This window comes from Artibeus jamaicensis, unplaced genomic scaffold (genome assembly GCF_021234435.1).
Source record: "Artibeus jamaicensis isolate MK-2021 breed Jamaican fruit bat unplaced genomic scaffold, CSHL_Jam_final contig_1940, whole genome shotgun sequence".
Lineage (NCBI taxonomy): Eukaryota > Metazoa > Chordata > Mammalia > Chiroptera > Phyllostomidae > Artibeus > Artibeus jamaicensis.
In genome coordinates, this window is record NW_026521396.1 from 164,753 (window position 1) to 183,260 (window position 18,508).

General features: G+C 36.7%; 2 protein-coding genes across 2 annotated transcripts; one reads left to right on the forward strand and one right to left on the reverse strand.

Moving 5' to 3' along the window:
* Positions 1 to 6,469: 6,469 nt before the first annotated feature.
* Positions 6,470 to 7,405, forward strand: LOC119044650 (olfactory receptor 52P1-like). The gene has a single exon (XM_037139109.2). The coding sequence runs from the start codon at positions 6,470 to 6,472 to the stop codon at positions 7,403 to 7,405; it is 936 nt and encodes a 311-aa protein (XP_036995004.2).
* A 9,524-nt stretch (positions 7,406 to 16,929) lies between these two features.
* On the reverse strand, positions 16,930 to 17,907 carry LOC119044651 (olfactory receptor 52P1-like). Its single transcript, XM_037139110.2, has one exon. The coding sequence runs from the start codon at positions 17,905 to 17,907 to the stop codon at positions 16,930 to 16,932; it is 978 nt and encodes a 325-aa protein (XP_036995005.2).
* Positions 17,908 to 18,508: the final 601 nt, after the last annotated feature.

An 18,508-nucleotide genomic window follows, 5' to 3' on the forward strand; every position in this document is an offset into this window, starting at 1 on the left:
AAGATGAAATTAAGCTTTGTCAATTTCTGACCTTGAGACAGGGAGATTATCCTGGATTATCTAGGTAGGCTCAATGTAAACAAAAAGGTATTGAACAATAATAAATAAATAGATAGACAGATAGATAGGTAGACAGATAAATAGATAGAAAGACAGTCTTTGTAAGTGAGAAGCAGAAGAGAGAGAATCAGAGGGCTGGCAAGGTGAGAAGGACCAAAGCTCTTGGTGGCTTTGGAGATGGGGGAAGAGGGTAAAAAAACAATAAATGAGAGTGCCCTCTTAATCTAAAAAAATCAAGAGAACAGACCTTCCCCTGGATTCTCCAGAAGAAAAGTAGCTCTGCTGACATCTTGATTTTTCAGAGACCCATTTTAGACTTCTGACCTTCAGAATTTAAAGATTACAAATTAGTGTTGTTTTAAGTCTATAACTTGTGATAAGTTATTACAATAACAATAGGACACTAACCCAGTTTATCATAATATATATTTGGTTTCAGTTCTACTTTAGTTTGACTAATTCAAGGCTCGACTTAGGTGAATGGATAGCTATTACATGAAGCAGATTGTCAGCCTGGTTCCAGAATTTGAACTGAATTCATGTCAGTTCCAAGTGTTTTGACCCTAGAGTCCATGCTAAGGTGGCTGAGGCCACCCAGGACATGCTCTTATCAGAACAGATCCCTGGCACACAAAGAGCCCAGCCAAATAGCACAAACACATTCAGGGCCTTTCTTGTGTCACATCTGCAGCCTCCCAATGTTCAAAGCAAATCATGGTCAAGTAGTATGTCAATGGAGTGGAAAAACATATTCTACTAAGAGGGACAAGGGAATCACACTTGCTAAATAATAACCCTCACTATCATGCATGTTTTTTATATTTACTGAATCTCCCTAATAAAGACTTAATGACTGGTTCCACCTTAATTTATTTGGAACTTTATCAAGAAATGTTAGGTCACTAGTGGCAATGTAGCCTATTGTATCTGAGCCCCTACACCACTCATCTCTATCCCTCTGCATCTGCAGCTGTACTGTTTATAGAGACTAACTCCTAAGTTCACTAGCTTTCTGCTTCTTCTCATGTCTGAACATTGCATATTATTGGTCTGAATATGACCAATATGTCTGCATATTGGTCTGCATATCATATGTCTGAAAGGCATATTATTGGTTTTTATTATATATATGTACTATACATACTTGCGTATATTATACATATATTTGTAACTTATGTATGTATCACATATGTATTATTATTACACATATTGCAAATTATTTTTAATTCTGTATACAACTATTGTATTAGATTTTTATGTCTATGAAGTAGATTAGGCTTCTACTTTCATAGTTAAGAATTATTTAAGGATAGTTTGGGCTTGGAAGGGATAGACACACTGCCCTAAAGTATACATTACACAAAAGAGCAGAGTTTTGTCTATACAAAGCAGATTTCCACAAGAAATTACAATCATGCCCTCACAATCTCAAAATGAAGGAGAAAATATTAATTAGTATTTCTATCAAAGAGAAAGAGTTTAATGAAAAATTTAGAATTTTTAGGCAGTCTCTAGCTGTATAGGGTAAAGGCATCACCAAACAGCTGTTTACATTTTGACGGAAATAGGAAGGAAAAAAAAACTACACAAAGGTGAAAAGACTTCCTTTTAAAGACATCCTTTAAATATGGAATCTTGAGAACTTGCATCAACATCTCTGATCAGGTGCAACTAAACATGAATGTGTTATCAGTTAAAATATATAAATAGTCCCCACTTGCAATGCCCAGAATGCAACTGGCTATTTGTTAATCCAGTACTTCTCAAGGTGGGGTTCTCAGAAAAGCAGTATCATCACCTGAGAACTTGTTAGATAGCAATGTATTGGATCCCTCCCCAGGTCCACTGAATCAGAAATACTGGGGATGGAAATCAGCAATCTGTATTTTAAAATGTCTTGAAAGTTTGAGAATAACCCCTTTAATCTTTCTAGCAAAGGTTATATAAAGAAATTTATTATGGAGGTATGTGATTGAAAAATTATTATCTTTGTGTCTTCCAAAATTAGTGCCCATTTAGAGAATTCTATTCTTATTTGATGGGAATTTACCATTTGTTGAATCAGTCATTTCTTTTCTTTTTATAATGGCATAGAAGTACCTGAGTATTCTTACAAGCAGCATTAATTGTTTTGCATAAAGACTATACACAACTATCTATTAAAGAATGAACTTATTCAAAATTCACCACTACAGGGTAAAAGCTATACCTATACAGGTATCATCAAATAGGGCGAAGTCACATTATACCATCATTACATGAAAACTGGAAATGATCAAAATTATCCCATCTCCTCAAGGAACTCCCTTTCAGGTCTTGTTGCTCTCTGAACAAAAGGCCCAGTGGGATCCCCTAATGAACTATTTCTTTCACCTCCCTCTTTCCCTAACCCCTGGAGAGTCATGGCTATACCCAGAGTTCTTAGATGACAAAATCATAGAATTAAAATTTCCCCTTATATAATGCGATAGCCTTGGTCCAGTGTCACAAGAAACCTTATATGTTGTGTACCAAGAAAAAAGTCAGGAGGAGAGCCAGGGCGGACAGGGAACCCCTTCCCAAAGGCTAACATCAGTTCAACAATAATAATAACAATAAAAATAAATGCTGCTCCATGAAACATGAGATAGGCAGATTCAAACTATAATTTCCCCCAAATAAGGCTCTGGTTACAAGAAGAAAGGAGGCTGGTTGAAAGAATGTACTAGAACATTTCCAGGTAAGTTCTGATATAAATCATTAAAACTACCTGTACTTCCCCTTCTTTCTATAAGATTATCTTTCCTAAATGAATTCTATATATAGCCCCCACAAATTCTATTTCCCTGGAACTTATATGCTGGCTACCCAGCAACTTCTGCCCCAGATACCTACAAGTATTGACTTGCTTCTTAAAGTTAAGCAAGTTTACAGAGGATGTAGGGGGTGAGGAAGTAAAAGATTTCACAAATCATTATTTTAAATAATACAGAAATACTGTCATATATTAAAAAGTGGAATTTTTTACAAACTCTGGCTAATAGTGAATACTTAATAACCCTAAACGAGAGAAATTGAGTAAAAAAGGAAACTTAGCTTTCGTGCTATGTAATAGAACACAGATAGATATGGGCAGAGCCATGATGTGGACAAAAGCAGAGAAGTTAGGATAAGATTGAATTAAATGTAGATAATTCTTAAGTTTTTCAAGAAAAGAATGTGAAAAGCATTTAGGCAAAAAAAATCTCTCAGTCATGGGTTCACTTCTGACCTTGTCTCTAGAACTCTGTGCACTTGACAGCAAGGTCACAGTGATTTTCTCACAATTCCTTAAATATACATAAGTTTTCAAAGTATCAGAAGGTTTTAAACTCTGGTATTTCTCATATGCAGCCAGGACTGTGAACCACTTTTTGACTCAATGAAGTATAATGATATAAATTGGTGGCGGGGGAATGACAATTTCAGATCACATGTGGTTTATGGTGATAAAAATAGAAGTTTAAAATATATATACTTTCACAGACTCAAATAAAAGTAGGGAGTGAGTCACATGAAGTTGTGTGGAGAGATGATGCAGCAAGGATAAATATCTCGAGGCAACTTACTATGCTTAAAGAAGAGCAAAAAAGCCAAGCACAGAGTGAGCAAGAAGGGAGAGTGGTAAAGTTGAATTCAAAGATGTGATCTGAAGTCAAATCATTCCCTATATAGATAGCATCAGTATTCATGATCAGAGTTCATCAGAGTGCTTTGTGCATCATGGCAGACCATTGACTTTATTCCTTAAATAGTAAGAAACTATAGCAATCGTAATGTCATTATATTTATATTTTTGAAGAGAATAGGGCCGTTCAAGGGCAATAAGCCATGTGTAAGCAAAAGAGAAACAGAAAGGTCAGTGAGATTACTTCAGTAGTCCAGGTGAAAACTAAAGGTGTCTTGAGTAGAATGGGAAGTGTAAAAGAGAACAGTGGGAAGCCCCACTATAAGAAGAAAAACCATTTATGCAGGAGAGAGGGGTATAATTGCAGAAAAAGTTTTGTGTAAGGAAAAGGAAATGTGATTCAGTTCAGAAGCAGATAAGTAAACTTGAAATAAAAATAAGGCAGGTTATCCTTTTTAATGGGAACGCATAGTATATGGCTACCAATGTAGTCAGTGGTATTTTAGTGATGGAGTAATTCTAAAACATATCTTTGGGTTTCTTCTGGTTTTTTTTCCTGAACATATTTTTTATTTTTACCCTGTATTTTCATTCTTGACACTATTACAGATGTCCCCATTTCCCCTTCCCTCTGGCCATCCCCACACTGTTCTCCATGTCTATGAGTTATATATATGTTCTTTAGCTAATCCCTCACATTCTTTCATCCAGTCTTCCCCATCCTCTCTGAAATGAATTCTTAATTTTTAATTTGGAATAATATAAAATGTTATTTTATGTTTGACTTGCCAATAATCATCTTTCCACATACACTGTTGTATATATTTCAAAAAAGAAGTTGCTTATCCTCTACACATTTATTAGAAATTTGTTTTATGAAAGGAAAAGTGACTAACAATGAAGGTTTGAATGATGTTTTTATTAATTTTAGGGTAATTTCAATAGAATTTTTTGGGTTGCCTAATCTATTAATAAAGGAGAAATGCAATAAAAAGATTTTTCCTTCTGTCACCTGGATTTAAGTTAAATGTGTGCTTTATCCATTAAAAGCACAATTTTCAATTGCCAATTTCCATTTACTCTAAACATGTTTTTCCAGGATTACTATTTTCTCATTACATTTTGTGAAAACGGGACTCTATATTTCCTCACAAAGATAAAGTTTTCTCCATAAATTCTTCCCTTTTCCAATGCACTGAAGTTATACTTTATGTTGGGAGGGAAGAGAATACTTATTGTCTATGCTTCTTTTTTTTTCATTCAAAAGTCCTTTTAATTATTTATATGTATATTTTATATTGTTGTTCAGTTATAGTTATCCTGCCTTTTTCCCCATTACTTTTCCCTGCCCTGTCCCCTCCCACTCCCACAGTCAATCCCTCCACATTGTCTGTGCCCATGAGTCCTCTATTCTTGTTCTTTGGCTTGTCCCTTCCTCTTCTTAACCCCCTCCTCTAACCCCTGTTATCCTCCTCCCCATGGCCCTCTGATCACTGTCAGCTTGTTCTTTATTTCCATGTCTCTGGTTCTATTTTTCTCATTTGTTTTTTTTTTAATGAAAAAGAAAGATAGATCACCTTCTGATTTTGAGGAGGGAGGTGAGCTTGTTAGGAGATGAAGAAAGATAAGAGCATGTCTAACAGGATAATGTATGAACAGAAATGTTATGTGTTATGTTTGCCTGGCTATGATGAGAACTCATCTAATGACTCTGGTAAAACTAGAATCAATGATGATGTTGTATGTTTCCTGGAAGTCATGTTTAGCTGCTCTTGTATGGATTTAAAGTAGACAGATTTGGGTTTAACGGGATTGGTTTCTTTACTATATAAGTACAATTAAGGGAAAGAGGATCGCAGAAGTGGAGTATAAACACAAGAAAGAGATTGTAATGATGGAACATGCTTTCTGTCCTGCTGAGGAAATAAGATGTAATAGGAAAGATGGTGTTAGTGAATATATTACTGGAAAGAGAAAGAAATCTGCTTAATTCATGATAAGACCTGAAGAATAAACCAGTACTCTTAGGTAGCTCAGTGGACTAATTTAAGGTTAATATTTTATGACTAAACAAAATTCAATCTACACATGAGGTCCAGTTATTGTAGAGAAAGGTGAACAGGGCATGTAAAAACCCTCAAAGTACTGATCAAATGCATAAGTATTTAGCTTGAGAGGTAGTGAGAGGCACCCACTCAATTAATGGTGTCATTATTTGGACAATAATTCTTTTATACTTTGTCCAGAATGGATAGAAATGGGATTATGACCAGAGTAGATCCCTGAAAAAGGGACAACCTATAAAAAACAAAAGAAACTCAAAAAATATTGCTTTTTAACTTCTCAGCACTCTTGCAACAGGGATAAGGAAGCTTATTTCCTCTTTATCTAGAAAGCTTTCCAGTGAGAAGATCCTGGTTCTTCCATCCTTGAGTCAATAATAAAAATTATTTTATACTAATATTACTCAAAACTCTAGAAAAATTTAAATTTAGAATTGTTGAACTGTGAGGGGGGAGAGTAAACATTCCATTCACAAAGAAGAAAACTGAGTGTCATTTTAAAAAATGATTATGAAAATAATATAGGTGCTTTGAGATAGACCTAAAGCTTGATTGCAAACTCCATGATCCCAAAGAGGTGTTCTCTCCCTCACTGAGCCCCATTTTAGCAACTCATTAAAAACCAAACTTACAAAACTACCCACTACCTGTATCTCATTGGCAGGTGTCTAAACTTTAACAACCACCAACAGCTTCTACTATGCTCATCTTCAATCATTCCAGCATCCTGACCTTTACTTTGATCGGCATTCCAGGCTTAGAGTCACAGCACTTGTGGCTATCTCTTCCTTTCTCCTTCATGTTTTTGGCTATCCTCATTGGCAATGGTGCTATTCTCATCTTGGTGGCCACAGAACCCACACTTCATACACCAATGTACCTGCTCCTGGCCCTGCTGATGGTGGCTGACCTCATATCTACTCTGGCTCTGTTGCCCAAGCTCCTCTGCCTCTTCTGGTTCAATGACCAGGATATAGCTTTCAATGCTTGTTTCATCCAGATGTTTTTCATCCATGGAGCATCTGTGGTACGATCAGCTCTACTCGTTGCAATGGCTTTTGACCGCTTCGTGGCTGTGTGTAAACCATTGCACTACAACACAATTCTGAGCCATTCCTTAGTTGGACGCCTGGGACTGGTAGCTCTAGCCAAGGGTGTGATTCTTGTCCTGCCTATGCCTCTTCTGCTTCAGAGGTTGACGTTCTGCCACATGGTAATTCCCCACACTTACTGTGACCACATGGCTGTAGTAAAAATGGCCTGTGACCACACCAGACCTAATCGTATCTATGGGCTCTTTGTGATTCTGCTCGTGATAGGACTTGATTTGCTGCTTATTGGCTTCTCATATGGTCTCATCCTACAGGCTGTGGTACGCCTAGAGTCTCGAAATGCCATCTTCAAAGCTCTCAACACATGTTCAGCCCACCTCTTTGTCATCATTGTCACTTATGTGCCTGCACTGTTTTCCTCCTTCACCCACCGAATTGGTCTCAATATCCCACCTGAAACCCACATTCTCCTTGCCAATCTCTACCTTCTTCTACCTTCAATGCTCAACCCCATCATCTATGGTATCAAAATGAAGAAAATACAAGACAAGGTGGCTAAATGCCTGTGCAAAAAACCTGCATAGACCATGGGTGCACACAACAAACTTGAGAGTAATAAAACCTTTGAGCCTTTGCCCAACTATTCAAGATCCAGCTGTATCTCCAAATGAGTTATGAAAGAATAGATCATGGAGGTATATGTGTGTTGGCCCTCATGAAGACCCAGTATATTTGTTTTTCCTAATTTATCTATGAAGTAAAAAAGGAAGAGGCTAAGAAAGCTCTTTCTATGACTTTTGACAGCAATCATGATATGGGCCTCCTAATAACTTTCACTTCTGTGTGCATGTTTATTAACTACACACAAAATTTCTCTGTATATGATCCAAGATTATCTTTCCTTGGCTTGATGGAAAGTTTATACTTGCTTTAGTTTTCTCTATTCTATTTCTCTAAGTCTCTGCGTCTAAGTAGTGTCTTATTCCTGAAAGGAATCTGACATACTCATTTCTTTGGATACCACCTTAACATATAATAACTTTTTAAGAAACTGGCCTTTTCACCAATAATTTTTAATGTAATGGCAATGCAGCATGTTCACAATACCAATCAGATGATTGTGATGATGTGGATGCTTATGACAAAAGTGAAGGAAATTAAAGATGGCATAAATAGACTCAGGAACTGTTTAGATACATATAACAGAAAGTTTCATTGCAAAGAAAAATATCTGTCCAGATAACTAATTTAAGAGACTCTAATGATCAGAATTTTCATCTTAAAAAAGCATATGTTATGACAGTGATCAGAAGGGAGAAGGGAGGGGATAAAAGGGAAAAAGGGTGAGGGGTTTACAGGAACAATTATAAAGGACATATGGACAATAACAAGGGAGATGAAAATGGAGGAGGGAGGTGGGGAGGGCTGAGGTGGTTGGCAGGGGTGGGGGAAAGGCAGAAAACTGTACTTGAAAAACAATTTTAAAAATTGTAATAATTTTTAAAAAGCATATGTTATAAGAAAGATATTTGTTCCTGAATTAATATTCTAGGATGACTCAAGTCATATGTAAAGCACTTCCATATTGAAATGCTTTTAAATCACTGTAGTAAATGAAATTCCTATCTAATCATTTAAATACATAGTTATCATAGGATCAGTTGCACAATGTAATAAGACAAATACAAGACTGAATAGTTAGACAAAAAGGACCTCATTCCTAATAAAAGGTAAATAAAACAAAACCATTAAGTATAATAACTATTAAAAATGTTATAGTCTCACTTTTAGTGCAATTTAAACAATTGTGATATTGACTTCAAAGTCAAGAAAAAGAATCCTAAATTTATAAATACTCCTTAAATCTCTATCACTGTGCTTGAGAATCTTAAAAGTATAATCACTCTGAAAATAAGAGTAGTGTGTGTAATCTATTGCTAGTCAAGACTTCTAACCAGTTCTAGCCTATTTTCTACTCAGGTGGGCTAAACAGTCTATAAACCTTAAGAGCATTTTTTAATTCATATGACCTAGAGAACAGAGAACCCCCTGTACTAAATACATTTTTTCCTTTGTGTTTCATCTTGTCCTGCCTAGCCTTCAGAGTAGGAAAATGCCTACAGAACAGAAAAAATAAATCATATTATCTATTTCAGAGAAGAAAGAATCCACTCTTTTCTTGAGATTGTTCTGCTCTTAATCTCTCTTAGTAAAGAAATGTCCTAATTTATTCTTAACTATGAAAGTGGTTTTATAAAGGGTGCATTTGGGGAATGTTGGCCTGGGGGAAGGAAAAAGTGTAGAATCAGATAATTCATCTGTGGTGGCTCCTCTGTGCCTTTTTGTACTTTTAAGCCAGATTTCCCTTTGAAGGTGAGAGCATGCAGAGAGAATTTCTGATGAACACTGACTTTTGACTGTCATCATATGATATCAGCATGTCAGACTTTAGAGAGAAACTAATAAAATAAAAGTAATGAATATTCTACTGTCATCAAAATATAATCTCGGTGACAGAGAACACGTAGCATTAAACCTTGGATAATCAGATGATGACACTGGATAATAAAAAAACATAAGAAAAGTTCAAGGCTATAACTAATGTTGGGGTAGCTCTGTCTCAGGGGAGGAGTGAATAGGGAGACTCCTACATTATATTCTTCACATTCTATTAGTTCCAGCAGAAAGACCACCTGTTGAAGTTGATTTGTGCTAGTTATTCTAGGTATTTTTATATATAAGATCCCATGGAATCATTTCAATTTTAACTCAAGCTATGTATTAATATCCATTTTTCAGATAAAGTTACAAAGGCTCAATTTCTTTGTAATGTTTCTATAGTCACACAGGTAGCAAGTGGTTAAGCCTGAATTCAAATTATAATATTTCTGATTATAAAATATTTTTCCATTCTATTATGCTTATGTTGCCTCTCTATATACAACCAAGAATAAAGAAGTTGTACAGCAAAACTAAGTAGAACATTTAGTAGAAATGACTTAATCAAAAAAGCCAGGCAACTAGAGTGTGCCTATATCATCTTTAACACCAATAGCGAAATAAAGATGTCTCTAGGTTATGATATAAACAGTTACCACTATTTGGAGAACTGAAAATGTCTTCCTTTTCTAGTTATTATGTTTTTAGTGCCCCAACCCATTCCCATCTAATCTCCACTCTTCTGAGACACTTGTGCCCCCAGGAGTTGGTTTTGATAGAATGCATTGTCCAGTCTCTATTGAAATCTAACTTGTTTGCTTTGTCCGAGGGAGCTATGTCAGTCTGAGTCCCCAGAGAAAGAGATGTTGAGGAAAGATGAAACATAAGAATTTTATTGGTGGAAGTACGTGTGTGAATGAAACTAGGGAGACAGCGAAGGTAGGGTAGGAATACCATCAGACTACAGTCAAAGTTTGACCCTAAGTGAAAGAGGGAGAGAAGGTTGGGCGGAAGTGATCTAAATTTCCTGCAGCAAAATCATTGAGGAGTTTTTGAGCTAAAATCAACAGACTTTTATTTAAACTCTCTTTTGTGGGTCTGCAACTTGTATCTCTAAGGCCATTCTCATTCCTGCTTGGAAGTAGCCTCTGCTTGGAATGACCTTGGCAATTAGCAGGAGTTCTCAGGCAATTATAATTATGCTCCCTCTAGTGTAGCCTGTGAGCTATTTTCCGGCTGCCACAATCCAGCCTTTGTATAGCACAAATGTATTTCTCTAATGGGTTTAGGAAACAGCTGTACATTATTCTTAAAGGCCGTTTTTCTCCAAGGGAAGACTCAGGAGAAGGAGGTTAGTAGGCAGAATTCTAGCCATTGTCTGAGCAATTGACCTCAGGGCTGCAGCTAATATTTACCTAATATTCACCTTTAGAGTGGAGTCCTTCTCCACTCTCCACTCTAAATTTCCCTCCTATTTGCTATCACTAGGCCAGGTACTAAGGCTTACCTGGTTGTATAATCCTTAACTTAATCCTTAACTGGAATATAGTCATGTTCTTCTCAGTTTGGAATTACCCTGTATGTTCATTTATAATGGGACAAAAGAGTACCACCAGGTAGCCAAGCAAATCACCTAGTTTTACATATTTTATTCTGCTGACATTGTGTAAAAGCATCCCTATCTTCTCCTGTTGATTAGAGTACAAATGAAAGAAAGTTCACAAACTTCCAGCATTATACTGGCAAGAATCAAGGTGACAGACTGCTCAAATACAAACATTTGCTTCTATTCATGAAACATATGAATGACTAAGAGGGTATAACCACGAACCCAGAAAGAGCCCACAGAATAAAGCCAGGAGCTATGAAGGAATATTTATGTCTAGGATGTAAAGCCTAATTCAAGGAACTCCAGCTGTAGTTTGCCTGCTCCATTTGAGGCAGGTCATTACAGAGCAATGAAAAACTAATACATGTTCAGTCCCATTCCTAAATAAATTAATTATTGTTTATGTAATCTTATATTCTAACACCTTTGACCAAGCACACTCAAAATTCAACTCCAGAGATTGTTCCTGTCTTCTACCAACACATGCCAGTGAGGTCTTTGAATTATTTAGGGTTATGGTCTTTTTATTCTTGCTTGAATTTTAGAATGTACCTAGCTGTGTTATGCAGTGATTTAGCCCACTGTATCAGCCATACTTTCAGGAAAAGAAGAGAAAGAGGAGAAGTTATGTCATGGGATGGGGCAACTGTTGTCATTCAGGGCAGAGGCTTCTGTAGAGTGCCTTAGCACAGAAGTAGTCCTGGAACTTTGCAGGGAATCCCTGACTATTCAGAAGGTCCGAAGCAAATTTCTGAGTCATCTTCAGCAATATCAATCTGGATGTTAATGCTTTTGTCTCACTTTTCAAGTTTTCATGTTTTTCTACCAAGACCCTGATCTATACATGGAAAACCTGCCTTAGCTGAATGTTAGGATGTCCCTGGAGCCTTGAGACACTCACAGTTGGGTCTCCAGCCTGCCAGGCAATTACATCTTCCCTTCCAGTATAAGTGATGAAGATTTCTTTATATACTACCACCGCTAAGGCTCTCTAGTTCTCCCTTTCAGCTATCAAATGCTTATTATGGACTCTGTCATCCTATAGGTCATAAAAACAAATTCCCAGTAAGCAGTAAATTTCCATACTTTTAGTCACTGCTTCACCCATATTCTTCAAATGCCTGCCTAATTGCACTTGACATAAAATTTCCCAGTATTGGTAAAATACTTGGCAATTGAACCACTACCTCTTTCCAGGCATTTTCCTGCCCCATCTAATAATCACAAGAGCATTCTCTGCCTACCAGGCAGGAAGTGAACTAGTCCCAATTTCCTGTCTTGTCACTTGTATCACTCTCAGTGTCAACTTGTATTAGTGTGGGTCCTCTGCAAAGCAGATACCAAGATGGAATTTAACATGTACTATCTGTGTGAAAAAAAAAACAGACAATCTGTGTAGATTGAGAGAGCAGTAAAACCACAGTATAAGCCCCCCAAGTCAAGGAGAAAGAGAGAAAAGGCTGAGTGGAAGTATGTTAGATTGCCATGCAAAGACAAGATCAGCTGACCGAGGAGCCTGCCAACATGTTTTATATTCCCCAGGAAGGGGTCTTAGTACCCTTGACACACTCAGTCATTGGTTGGGAGAATTCTCTGGGAGACATTACTTGATGAAAATGCAATGATGGATTTCAAATTGTAGTAGTTGGGTTCTTCAGTCAATTAGCTCCCTATAACAGGAAGTCTGTGAGGCACATTCACATGCTTATTATATGACACTAATAGAATTTGGAGGGCAATAAAAAAGAAAATTCCAAGTAACAATTTTCCAGCTCTCATCTTCTCTCTCTTTCTCTCCCCCTCTTTCTCTTGCCTTGGCTTCCTCTGAGGCAAGGGTCAGAGCACTCTTTCTGTATAGTTTCAGAGAGTAAGTATTTTTGAATTTGTTGGTACAATGATCTTTGTCACAACAAATCAACACTACCACTGTGGTGAACAAATGGGTGGCTGTGTTCCAATAAAACCGTATTTACCAGAACAAGCAATAGGTCAAATCTAGCCCATGGACCATTTTTTCCAACCTCTGTTCAAAGGACACATTTTTAAATAAAAATAAATATTGGAATTAATCTAAATGTCTACCAATACAGAATTGGTTAGAGCATATTGTGAAATAGTTTTAAAAAGGAAGAGGAGAATGAATCTATACATATAGTATCATCAGTTACAGTCAATAATATGAGGTTAAATAATAAACTGCAAAATAGTATTATAAACATGATTTTATTTTATAGTCATAATACTTGTAGTATTTGTTTATATAAGGAATAGGTGTGAGTACATGTCCAGAATTTTGGAATGTAAACTTATTTGGAAATAAGTTCTTTAAGATATAATTAAGAAAACCTTATATTGAATTAGGCTGAGGCCTAATCCAGAGCCTGGGATCTTTATAAGAAGAGAAAAATTTGTATGAGATGGATGATATGAAGAGACACAGGGAGGAAAAGCCATGTAATGACAGAGACAGAAGTTGAAGAGATGTGTCTTCAGCTAAGGAACACCAAATATTGTCAGCAACCATCAGAAGCCAGGAGAGAGGTAAAGAAAGTTTCCCTCCCCCAAAGCTTTTAGAGGGAGCAGGGCCCCACTGAAAACTTGATTTTGAACTTTTAGCCTGCAGAATTATGCAAGAGAAAAAAATTGTTGTTTTAAGATAACTAGATTGTAACAATTTATTACATGAAACCTACAAAATTAATACAATCTCAACTATTGCCAGTCAAGCTGAATAGAATGTTTAAATTGTCCACATTATATTTTAATGTTTATATTTCATATAGTGTATTTTGTTGACTTTACAAAAAGAACTATACAAAAGGAGAAGAGACTTATATATTTCCTTATAATAATTCCATATCTACATATTTATACTACAATAATACTTGGCATATGCAGGAAAAAGGTCAATATAACAGGATGCTCTTATGATCTTTTTGAACAACAAAAGCCTGGAACAACCATTTGTCTATTAATAGGTGACAGCTGAAAGAAATTTAACAAACATACAGAGAAATACTAAGGAGTCATGAAAAAGAATAAAATAAGTCTATATATGCTCTTATGGAACAGTTGCTGAGATGTTATTAGATAAATTAACAAGAAAAAATATATAATGTTTGTATAACTAAGCTATACTTTACTTTTGCCCAGAGAAGTTATTTCTTGTTTAATTTTCACTACATATTTTTTTTCATAAAAGACATGTAAAAAATACCTATGTTATCTTAAGGTTGCATTTGTCCCAAGTTCACTCAGTAATTAACTAAAAATTAAAATGTTCTACCATGTCTCTAAGCCATAGTTTGTTACATTAGACAATCCTTGCACACTGCTTCAACATCCCCTTGGTCACACCTTATTCAGCCTCTGTTACAGTGACTAGTTCCATGCAGGTGTAATCAGACAGCCAATGTCAGGTCAAGTCTAGTGCCCAGCACTTCTTGCCGTAGGGTCACATTAACTGCATGCCACAGGACCCCCCCCCCCCCGCCACAAGCTCTGCTGTCATGCATAGGAAGCCTAGAAGAATAGGGAAGTTATCACTTGCGATGCAATCGATGATCCATTGAGTATAATCCTTTCATCCCCGGGGAAAGCCGATTGTGAAATGTGTCATAAGGCTCCTCAGGTGGTCCTGGAGGGGCTGGACACCAGTCTCCACTAGCAGTGTAAAAATGGATTTAAAATCTTTGTATTGGTTTTTCCTTTTTCCCAGTTGCACTCTGCCTGTTTTGTACTCCCGCTCCCTGTGATCATATTTCTAAATAAACTGTCAATAAGCAACTTTTTGAATTTTCAATGTTGAAAAACCTTCTGCCCCAGTACCCTACACTCTACTCAGAAGTGTCACCTCCCTGATAATTTATTAGAAAATGTTTGTATAATTATTTGTAATTTATTTGAGAACTTGGGACCATTTCAAATTCTCCAGGGATAATGGAAATAACAAAAGTGAAGCATACCCTGTGTTAATCCAATGTGGAAATACCTAACAGACAAGTACAAGTGATTAAACTTGACCTAAATATGAAACATGAACATTTTTCTAACTTTTGCATTGCTAAGGACTACTCTATAGATGTGACCAGAAAAATGGTTAATTAATGTTAATGTCATGTGTCACATTGTCAGCAAGCCCACAGGAATCAATCTCATGCAATAATAGAAATAATCAACCATGAATTCATAACACTTTGACTTTTTTGAAAGAGGAAGAAAGTCCAAACCAAAAAGGGCAGGCACAGTCAGCTTTTCTTCTTGCACTTTTTCTGATTTCTTTAGTTCCCCCAGTTTTTCCCCAGAATCAATGGCTGCTTCCAGTTTTCCTGGCACAATTCCCACAATATATATTTTGTTCAGGTATAAATGAAGTCACTTTTGTAAACTATCTCACCAAAGACAAAAGGAAAATGAAGAAATAATAAAAAGCTGGTAGTATTTCATAGCATGTGCGCTGTGCTTCTGTATCTCAATACCATTCAAATCAAATGAAAAAAATCACTCTCAGCAAAAAGTAAATTTGGTTAACTAGTGCTAGTCAGGCTAATGTTGCCCCGGGCTCTTTCACAAGCTGACACTTATTTGTCAATTAAATGATTAATCATAAAACATTTTGCTGAGTGATTTTTGTTGTCTCTATATGTTTCTGGTGCTTTAAGTATCTACTCTTAGTATTCATTTCAAATAAGCAGCACTGTGTTCCTCAACTGTTACTGCTCCTGCAAGGTTTCCTTCATCGCTGGTCCTCCATTTATAGAAAAGCCAATTGCTATATAATCCTGAGTTTTTTCATTTCCTGAAGGCTGTGTCCATTATTTCAACCTCTAAAATAGCCCAGCTTCCTCAGTCCCTGTTATTGAATTGTTTAGTGTATTTCAGCCTAATACACTAAACCTGATCATATCAGGCTCAAATCATACCAAATCATACCAACTTCCCTATCGTACCGAATTCTGGGAAAGTTTTGTTTATTTACTGTATTTTTTTAATATTTTAAGTCTCTAAATAGTGGCTTTGTGGCCTTAACGGTAGGTATTTTTTTCACTAACTTCTACCTTCATATATTAGTTCTACCATATGATGAATAACACTACAATCTTTCTGTCTTCAAACTACATGCATCTTAAAATATTGGCCACTAAATCTCTAACCAGTGTCAAGAAGTGACTAACGATATCCTCTGGATTTAATAATACTGGGACATAGGATCTGAGTTTTACCAGCTGTTCCAGGTACCTACTCATGATTTGTTTTTGGACTCCTAGAGAAAGTGCCTTGCAGAGGTCTGTAAACAAATATTTCCAGTATAAAACTGATTTTTATAACTACAACCACTAATAAAACATTCCCAGAATTGTCACTGTAAGTGATTCTTCTCAGACACTGAAATTAGTTGAGACAACCAGAGGAGTAGACACTAGGAGTTTTTACAAGTGTAAAATTAGTTAAAATGCATAGCGACCTTATAAGCTTAGAAACTTCTAGTTTTCTTTTTCTTCTGAAATTTATTTGGGAATTGAATTATGTTTCTTGTCCATATTCTCTAGTTCGCAAGGAAGCAACAAATGTAAAGCTCCAGCAGCAGGGATAATAAAAGGGACTAGACACAAGTTTGCACTTTTAATGTCCCTTCTCACTCCCTACAAATAATCTTCACTTTCCATCTCCCCTGTAATACACAAATACAAATACACACCCACATTGACTCACAACTGGATTGCCTTTCAAAATGGTGGACAAGTTATTGTTTGTTCTTATGTTCTCTCCATAAGAAAACACTATACCCCGTTTTACATGCATTCAGTTTGTGCATACGTTATCATACATAATTTCTCCAAACACCATGTCAGGTATGGAGAGATGCTATTATTTTTCTTTCTTAAGGGTTACTTGCCTTGCTTTGAAATTAGTGAGAGCAAGTAGGTCTCCTGTGTCTTAGCATCTTATTCAAGGATCCAGGAGGTTAACCTGCCAACATGACAATTTCTACCACTAACAAATTCCCTCAAGAACTGCATCTACTTAATTTGTTCTCTTCATACCTACCACTGCTGATAATCAGCCAGGTTTTTTACCTTGGGCACTGGTTATGGGCTCCTTTTTCCAGCATACATATTTAGTCACTTTTTCCCGAAATTCTTTGGTTTTCACTCCATAAATAATAGGATTGAGCATTGGAGGTACAAGGAAGTATAAGTTGCCAAGAATGGTGTGGACATGAGGTGGAATCCCCCGACCAAAGCGGTGAGTGAGGAAAGAGAAAAGCGAGGGAGTGTAAGAGATAAGCATAACACAGATGTGTGTGGTACAGGTGTTGACAGCTTTGTGGTGAGCTTCCTTAGAAGAGAGCCGCATTACTGCCCGGATGATTAGCACATAAGATGAGGCAATAGCTGAGATGTCTAGTCCAACAACCAACAAAGCCACCACCAGACCATATATCCTGTTGACTGTGGTGTCCACACATACTATCTTCACTACAGCCATGTGCTCACAGTAGGTGGTAGGGATGACATGATTAGTATGAAAGGGTACGTGCTGGAGGAGGATGGGCATGGGCAGAATGAACAGGATGGCTCTCACTAAACTCACTAGGCCAATGAGACCGATGCGACTATTTGACAGGATGGTGGCATAGCGCAGGGGCTCACAGATGGCCACATAACGGTCAAAGGCCATGGTCATTAAGATGGCAGACTGCAAGGCAGAGATGGAGTGGATGAAAAACAGCTGGGCCAGGCAGCCCTCATAGCTGATCTTGCTCAGACCAAACCAGAAGATGCAGAGCACCTTGGGAATAGTGGTTGTGGACATGCCCAGGTCTGTCAGGGCCAACATGCAGAGGAGCAAGAACATGGGCTTGTGCAGGGACCTCTCTGTGGAGATGGTGAAAAGGATGGTGCAGTTTCCAAGGACGGTGAAGAAGTACATGGAAGAGAAGGGGATTGATATCCATTTGTGTTTGTCCTCCATCCCAGGAATGCCTTGCAGAATGAAGAAAGAAGGATGGCCCTGAGAGGCATTGCAAGTAGTCATGGTGGCACCCTGACAAAGTACCTGAGAGGATCAATGAAAAAACTGTGTAGCATCAGTTTAAACACAAATTGACATAGTTAAAGTGGAAAAAAGTTGGAATATTAACTTCCATAAAAATGATTCTGAAATTATGATAACTATTAGCATAGTAAAATGAGATATTACAATATAATATCTGAGAAAATGTCTTTTGATAATGTTTCATCAAGGAAAAACTGATTATTTCATGAACAAAATAAACATTATACTTATAAGAATATGTTAATAAGTAAATGTATATCCTCTTAAAGAATATAACTTGAAGTATATAAAACAAATATGGATAAAAATAAAAAGAGAAATTGGCGAAATTTTACATATGCCTCTTTGTAGGCAAAAGATCTAAAAGGTCAACAAGAGTTTTAACAAAATAAGATAACTTAAAAGCATGGACAACAGTGTGGTGATTGCTGGGGATGGGAGTAATAAGGGAGAACAAGGTAATGGAAAAATACAATAAAAATTATGTAGAAAAAGCTTATAATGGAATTGTTCATCCACAAATTAAGGAGTACACATTCAGATCAGATAAGGGACTTGTGAAAACCTTTTTAATGTTAAT